The 8,205-nt window shown below is 39.5% G+C and overlaps 1 protein-coding gene across 1 annotated transcript; it reads left to right on the top strand.

Annotated features, from left to right (window-relative positions):
- The first annotated feature begins 979 nt into the window (after positions 1-979).
- On the top strand, positions 980-7,941 carry meiob (meiosis specific with OB-fold). Its single transcript, XM_085360494.1, has 14 exons — positions 980-1,073; positions 1,389-1,468; positions 1,632-1,689; positions 1,857-1,988; positions 2,151-2,223; positions 2,380-2,575; positions 4,767-4,867; positions 5,101-5,153; positions 5,343-5,438; positions 5,632-5,724; positions 7,021-7,165; positions 7,258-7,444; positions 7,658-7,744; positions 7,825-7,941. The coding sequence occupies exons 1-14, from the start codon at positions 980-982 to the stop codon at positions 7,939-7,941; spliced, it is 1,512 nt and encodes a 503-aa protein (XP_085216620.1).
- Positions 7,942-8,205: the final 264 nt, after the last annotated feature.

The following is an 8,205-nucleotide window of genomic DNA, read 5'->3' as shown; positions in this document are numbered from 1 at the left end:
CAAGATTAATGCAACTGATCAGTTAGTGAAATTGAGAAAGAGTAGGTTTAAAGTGCAGAAAGGTGAAACAGTAATGATTTGCTTAAATTATAGTAACAGTCAGTGTTTTTTATCAGCATGAAAAATGATGATTAAATTGGGGAAATAAATTTAATTCATTTTGTATTTTCTGAATAAAGAAGTTGAACTAATGAGGAGTTCAGTAGCACGTACATATTTTGTTGCTTGTTGGGCTATGCTTAGTTGAAAAGAAGTTAGTTAGTTACTAAATGTCAACATCCATGTTGTTGATAGTATCTCTGGATTTAAATTCCTCAGTGTCCCCTTCTCAGAGGATCCTGAGCCTCTGCTGTCACTGTCAAGGCTCAGCAACGCCGAGATCTCATGAGGAACCTGAGGAAGGTTGGGTTACCTCAGAACCGGCTCAGAAGGCACTACAGAGGATTGCCAAGGAGACCCAGAAAATCATTGGGATCCAGCAACTCCAATAGTGACATCTTCAAGCCCCACTGCCCAAACCGGGCCACCAACATCGTAGGGGACCAATGAAGTGAAGCTGCTAAAAGACTTGAATAATATTGCATGTATATATTTGTGTGTGTTATTATATCATTATTATATATAAATATTTTATGTTTGCATTTGATTATTTATATGACAGTATTTAAGACTTTTATATTTATTAGTAGTAGTATTATTTGTATTTGATTATTTATTGGGTTGTTTTTTTTAGCACAACCTAATAGCGGTGACCATGTGATAGTGGTACAATGACAGTAAAGTCTTATGTGATTTTAACCGGCATAAAGCCTTTATTACGAAATAATAAAGAAAACTCCTACTTCACACTAACGGTTGTTCTCTACGTTTTACTAATGTATGCCACTATGAAAGGTAATTTTTAAGTCTTTTTTTTTCGTTTGTGTGTGTATTGTAGCCTGAAGACGCAGCTGTATTAATGCAGAAATTTCCAGCAACAATGAAGGCAGCATCAAAGCTCCGTTATACCGTCGCGTGCAACAGCTTCACCGCGAAAATCTTATGTCACGTGACAAGAGAACTGCTGGAGACAGGTAAAAACCGCAGACAGCAAAAAACATGCTGAGCTTTAAATTAATTAGTATTAAAGCTAGAGTAGAACTGTAATATTAGTCTGTTTGAATCAAATTTAGCGTTAAAATGACTAAAAATAATCCAGCGTTAGCTTGCTACTTATATAATTACTGCATTAAGTTAAATTTAGCTAGTAAATGTATGTATGTATGTAGCTCTTACACATTACTCACTGTGTTTTAGTGTATTCAGAGCTGATGTAGAAACCGTCTTGCAGAGGTTGAGCTGAAGCCCAGTTCCTGACTTCTGTTTATTTTTATTTTTTTTATTTATAGACTGTGCAGAGGTTATAAACAAAATGGCTGCTCACACCTATATCGCTATCTCTGAGCTGCATCCCAACATCTCTCATTCAGTGAGTTCAACTGATTTTTTTTTTAACTTCATGTCCTTTATTTTCTTTTTTTTTTTCTCCTAGGGCTTATACCCTAATGTAGCCCAGTGCATTTTCAGGCTTGTTTTAGCGAGTTTAATTAAATAGTATAATGCACTCCCGTTGTCCTTGTAATGTTTTCCAGAAAGTGGCAGGCATCATCATTGGAAAAACTGACGTCAAAAGCTTCCCTGACAGAAAAAGTTCGTATCCTGGCTGTATCTCTATCAGTGCATCATTATTTTCAACATTCCTCCTCTGCACTTCAGTGTCTTGTACACCAGCGCCCTCTCCTGGTGGTGATTTTTAGGTTTCTTTTTTTCTCCGTTGAACTGCATCACTACACTAACCCTCCATTTCTGAAATACAGATATTGGTATGGACAGATTCACCTTTGGCTTCACTGTTAAAGACTCTCCGGACTTCTTCATCAACGTGAGCACTTGGGGAAATGATGCCTATGTCAACGGGCTGGCCAGCAGCTTCAACATTGGGGACTGTGGTGAGAAAGTCTCTCTCAAAGTTGTGTAGATTTCTTTTACTGTCCTCTTTCCCGATTAAAGTAATTTTTTAATAAACTGAAATATTTTTAATGTATTTCTTGCCTATAGAAATTACATAATGATGCTTGGAAACAGAACTGCTTCTTTTTCTTCCTTTCCAGTCACAATTGAAAACCCTTTAGTTGCCACCAAAGACCTGGAGAAAGGAGATCGATTTTGTCCTGCAACACCGAGGTAATTTAGCATTTTAAGACAGATGGTATCTAAGAAGCATGTTCTCCTTACTGTGCTTTTAGGTAGCTGATGGCAAGTGAGGCAAACATAATGTAACACTGTGCAAAGCACGGTGTAACAGGGAGTAATGTGTAATGATAGCATCTGCTGTCTCAGCCACTACAGGCTGCTGGTGACGGAGGCTCATTCCCAGGTGTGTCTGTGTGCTGATATGGACACCATTGACAGACTGCTGCCATTGATTCACCTGCCTGTTAAGGACTCCAGAGATTTCTACTCTCTGGGAGACATAGTGGCCAACGGGCAAAAGCTGGATGGTTCGGTGATAAATATACTTGCTGCTGTAAAATCGGTAGGACACTTTAAGGCTTCAGTCGCTCAGTGTTACACAGGAGTTTGAGAAAAGTTCCCTTTTATACACTTAAGGTTTTGTGTAGAGTGCTGAAAGCTGTTAATCACAAAGACTTTTTATTTACATATTTATTGTGCTGAAATTTTCATGACCCCACCTCACCTGCTTTTACTGAGGTTAGTGTGTTTTTTCCTGTTTTTCCCAGAATGCTTTTCTATACTTGCATGGACAAATCTGAGAACACTGCTGCAATGTGCAGTAAAGGCAATGAACATTACACTAACTAGGGAAATAAATATTTGAGTTCTTGAAAAATGACATGTATCAAGATTAACTTCACTCTGATGTCAAATGAAAATTTACTCTCAGTAGCTTAGCTTGCACTATTTAAAGATTAAAAAACTGCTGTCAATGTCTCTGTAAGATGATTATTTTTAAAAAAAATGTGGCCAGAATGTGGCATAAAATGTTGATTATTGAACTCATTTTTCTGGATTTTGTTTTGTGGCTAAATCCTGGCAGCTATATATTTACAGTTTAATTATTACAGTAGTTTTTATTCTATATTCAAATTCTCAGCAATCAAATAGGCAATGACCTTTCCAAAAGCATTCCCAGTTTTCCATAATGGCATTTTAAAGACTCTTTAAGTGGGAAAGAAAACGTTCTCTCTTTCTATATTAGCGTGCAAAAGTTTTGTGCCACTGCTCATCGTCAGTCTTTAACACTGAACTCTCTTAGGCAGCTTTCCTTCTTTCTGTAGTCAGGAACAGTTCTCCAGGCTTCTGGAAGGACTTTCAAAACTGGCTGCCAATTGTTCCATTGTTCATCAAGATGATCGCACACTGCTTTAATAATGTTGAGGTGGGGTCTCTGGAGAGGCCAGTCTGTGACTGATAGTGTTACTGATGATGATTTGAACCAGACATTTCAAATTCGTCTTTGTCACTCCAGAAGACCTGTTGGGCTTTTAGTCCAGTTCTTGTGTAATTTTCATACCTCAGCCTTTTCTCCATGTTTACCTTCCTTAAGAATTGTTTCTTGACAGCGACACTTGCACTGAGACCATTTCTGATGAGGCTTCAGTGAACTGTAGATGGATCAAGCGTTTCTCAGATACTCTGTCAGGTCTTTTCTGGATTGTTTCCTAGATTCTCAGATACTGTTCATCTGCTAAACATAGTTTTTGCCCCTCAGCTGTAAAAGGCCACCTGTTAGACACCCAAAGTTGTGAATGTGATAACTCGAGAACCAGGTAACACAGGATTTTGAAATGCATGCCATAGGTGCATCTACTAAAAATCTCATATGATCTCAAATCTCAGTGACGTCAACCTCCAGATTAAGGTCAGATGGTTAACTTCTCTGAAAATCATCTAGGATTTTCACATTGAACTGAAAGCCTGTGTTTATTTGTTCTGTAGCATCACAGGTTGTGTAAACTTAGTTTGACACTAAAGAAGAAATAAATAAACGATAATCAACCAAATTCTTATTGACCTGGTTTGACCCAGTGTGCTCAAAAATTTAGATTTCCAAAGACAATGCAATAAAGTAAAAAACGCTCAGTAGAAACATTTATAGCATGTTTACGTGCTTAGTAGATTCTTTGTCAAGTAACAGATTGCAATCATATAAACTTGAGTATATTAAATGTATTCATATTTTAAGAGGCGGTTTTCAGTTAGTAAAATATGTATTTTCCAACTTTGCTCCCACATTGATTAGATGGTGTTTGTTTGGTTTTGTTTTTTCCTCTACCATAAACTGAACTATGGTGGAAAATAGTCTGTTAAAAGTTTCCTGAGCTGAAAAACAACTTTAACAAGAAAAGAGAGGGAGGGTTGTTAAAAAGTGGCTCGATGTTGGATTATTAAAGTCAGTCACGGAAAAGCCACATAACCTGTCAGAGAGACGCTGTGGTGGGAACCCTGATGTGTATGAGTGTGATGAGTGAGCGATCAAATAAGTTGAGTTTTCATTTACATCTTATAAATTGTCAATTAGCCTACACTGTGTCTGTGTTTGTGTGCGTGTGGTTTCATGGTGAATGGTTGTTGGTTTTGGAACATACCAGCTCACCATAATGGCCCCAAAGTTCACACACGGGCCAGACCCGCCCTGATCTCAGTGTCACATGAAAGGGAGATAGTGTGATAGGAACTTCAAGCGACCGTGTTTGCATTTTCAGATCGGAGACACAAAGCAGTTCACCACTTCAGACGGACGCAGAGGGCAGAGGCTGGAAGTGAGGCTCTTTGATGACTCCGTCTTATCCTTCCCCCTCGTCTGGTGTGTCAAAGGCATTTATTAATTTGGAAAATGAACGTAGATTTATTACTTCTGTTGCTTTTGTGCCATATTCCATCTTTACTGCCTTTTGTATCACCGCTGTGTCTCCTTAAGCGACCACAAATTTACATTAGCGATACAACGTCTTAGATTGCCCCTCTGAACTACATGTGTGTTTGATTTTTGACTGTGCTCTCCCCTGTGTGACTCCCTGACCTCTGTCTCACTCACAGCTGGGACAGAGAAGCCATTCAGCTCATGCAACCTCTGATACCCAGGGAGACGGGTAGGTTTGAGGGCTGCTGCTCTTTCTCCGCCGCAGAAATGAATCTTTATTTAACTGTTATTCCTGCCCGTCATGTCCCATTAGCATACTGTGCTGAAGACAAACACAGCGGTGGTTACCTGAGATCCAACCGCGTGTTTGCGTTTAAGATGGTTTTCTGTTGTTTCAACTGTTTTTCTTCATTCCAAGTGCTCTTCATAGCCGACGCGAAGATCAGCTTTGACAGCTTTCGCAGCGGCATGGTGGCAACTGTTAACTCGAAAAGCATTATCACTGTCAATCCTGGTAAGAGATCACAGCGGCACTTAAAAAAACACAGGCTCTGATAGAGATTTAAATGGTGTAACTGATTAAAACAAGACTGAAATGCTGGTTTTGGACAACCAATCAGTCATGGTAGACAGTGAAAGAAATGGAGCTTTCCTTCCTGCTGTGCAGGGAGAGAAACATGCTAGAGTCAATCATAATTTGTTTTCAGACACCCGAGAGGCCAGCCTGCTGTTCAGTTATGCTAAAGAAGTGTCAGAGTCTGGAGCTCTGGATCAAGATGACATGCCAGAGGATGTCCCTGGTAAGTTATAATGAGTTCCTGCCATGACTTCCCCATATTCATATAAGTCAGTCTGCCCATCTAAATGTAAAAGACTCTTTGAATTTGAGGCATCAGAAGCTGTTATTTCCCCTGCTTTTGTCTTGGATCTTTAAGCAAAAGATTATATTATATAAAATAATTATATTTTCAGTTACAGAGGGCATATAGGAAAGTTTAAAAGGTGAATGCAAGATGCTATTATCAAATCATAAAGTCATTTTCCCCACTTTTGGTAAATCCCCTAAAAAGAGCAAAACTAACAGGATCCGACAGACGAGTACGGCTAACTTGTGGCTTAGACCTCCATCACTGACCAGTGGTAGCACAGTCAGTTCAGCTCCTCATTAAAAGCACATTACCAAGCCACACAGTTACACTAGCTGCTGTTTTTCTAGCTGCTGTTTTTCTTCTTGAAAATGAAAACCAACAGTTCATTTATTTTATTTTTTTTCTCAGTCCACATAGAGACCTTCTGGTGTAAAGATTTTCAGGCTTTAAGAGTGTTTCCAGAGGAGGTATTTAGACTATGATGCCAATACATTTTTGATTTTGCCGTTCACTGAGACATGCGAGTGTGAGATCAAAAGTTTTAGCTTTAATTCCCCACATCTAGATGTGTTAAACAACATAGAAAATATGACTTACCAGTCCAAAAACATGTTTTCCCACCGATTAAATTGCTGAGGAGGAATTTCTTTTTTTAATATTTAGTATATCAGTATCCTGCCTCCTTTATTTTGCAGTGGAAACACATCAGGATTTTCTTTGTATAAAGACTGCAGACTGTGACAGTTTATTAAGTATACCTTGCTAGTAATTTGGTTGAACCCCATTTTCCTTCAAAACCACCGTAATTGTTGCTGGAAACGTTGCTCAGAGATTTTGGTCCATATCGAAATGACAACATCACACAGTTACTGCAGATTTTCCGGCATCACATCCATGGCAGGGCTCTAGACTAACTTTTTGCCATGGTTGCACTGAAGTTAGGCGCACTCAAATTTTCAACCGCATCGCTTAACACCACAGTTTTACATGTGCACTGTTTTGGGGGGAAATTGCAGTCCATACAGACAATATTCATTTGTAAATGATTAACTAACAATCTTGTGCTTAAAGTGCTTTGGCACTCTTTCGTCTTGATCATGTCTACATGCTTAAATGCATTTGGCTGCTGCCATGTGATTTACTGATGTGTGCTAATGAGCTTTTGAGCAGGTGTACCTAAGAAAGTGCCCTTTAAGTACACATGTATGCTGCTGTTTTGGTCTGCAGTAGAGTCCATCACCGACGTTTACACAGTGAGCCAGCTGATGCAGAAGGCCCGAGAGAATCCCGAGGCTTTATTTGGCATCACATATAGTTTCATCTCCAAGCTCGACCTCGACTCGTCTGCTTCAAAAGTCATCAAGACACGGTGGTAAATTCACACATTGTTTACTAACTATAACCATGACAGCCACTTCCTTGAACAAGAACAAAGAGCAGCTTATTGCTTTGTCTTTGCTTCAGCTCGAAATGCAAATTCCTGGTGACTGAGGACTTGAACAGCTGCACCAACCAGTTATGTCCAGGAAAGGGTCAGATTGTTTCAGCCACTACAGGCTTTGATCTCCTGGTGGACTTCACAGACCACACCGGCACTCTGCACGCCTGCAGCCTCAGGAGCCCAGTGGCAGAAAAGGCTCTGGGATGCACAGTAAGTATCAGTTCATAGAAAGACGATTCTCCAGTCTCAGTTCTAAACCTTGTGCTCCTACACCTGTGCTGTATGGCTCAGATGTCAGTTACAAAATTCTGTAAATATTCTTTATTTTGTAGCTATTGCTCAGATGAACCTCCACAATCCAGTAAATGAATGGCGGTGGTTGATAGCTTTGCCACATCACCTTTTCTGTTTGATCTGATTCAGACAGAGGAGTTCATCAGTTTGACTGATGGTGAGAGGACTGCAATGAAGTGGAAATTTCTTTTGGAGAGATGCAAAATATATGTGAAGGTACCTTAGCTTTTGATACCAAGCTGCAAAAGCTATTAGCTGTAAAAACAAAGTGTTGAAAAAAATCTCATGTGCTGTAGATCATTCCTTCTCCTAAGATGAAGAGTGGAATCAGGGGCATGGTCCTGGACTGCTCGCTGGCAGATCCAGGAGAGGTGAAGCAGCACATGTCTGCCCTGCTGCAGCAGCGCCTGTGATCAGCACCCTCACTCACAAGTTTCAGCTTCCTGCCTCACCTGCTGTTTGGTCTTTGGACTCACATGTTAACAAGAGGCTTTCATGCATGTGCACCTTGAGTTTTAATTATTACCAATTATTTATTAGGACTCCAGATTATTTAATGTATTTATGTAAAAGTATTTATTTATAAACATGCTGCTAAGTTGTTTGACTTTAAAGCTGTTAAACTTCATCAGCTCCATGTTAATGTGTTATGTTTTACACTGCAACTTTTATGTTCC

Source organism: Diplotaxodon limnothrissa, linkage group LG8, assembly GCF_057381915.1.
Source record: "Diplotaxodon limnothrissa isolate DT_005_m linkage group LG8, D_limnothrissa_male_GT1.1, whole genome shotgun sequence".
In the NCBI taxonomy this organism is placed as follows: Eukaryota; Metazoa; Chordata; class Actinopteri; order Cichliformes; family Cichlidae; genus Diplotaxodon; species Diplotaxodon limnothrissa.
Note: the sequence above shows the minus strand (reverse complement) of the source record. Positions and strands in the feature narration are given on the sequence as shown.

Coding starts and splice junctions, on each gene's coding strand:
- meiob (XM_085360494.1), top strand. CDS start 980: ATGAAGGCAGCATCAAAGCTCCGTTATACCGTCGCGTGCAACAGCTTC. Junction 1,989..2,150: donor CTTCAACATTGGGGACTGTG/GTGAGAAAGTCT, acceptor CTTCCTTTCCAG/TCACAATTGAAAACCCTTTA. Junction 2,576..4,766: donor TACTTGCTGCTGTAAAATCG/GTAGGACACTTT, acceptor TTGCATTTTCAG/ATCGGAGACACAAAGCAGTT.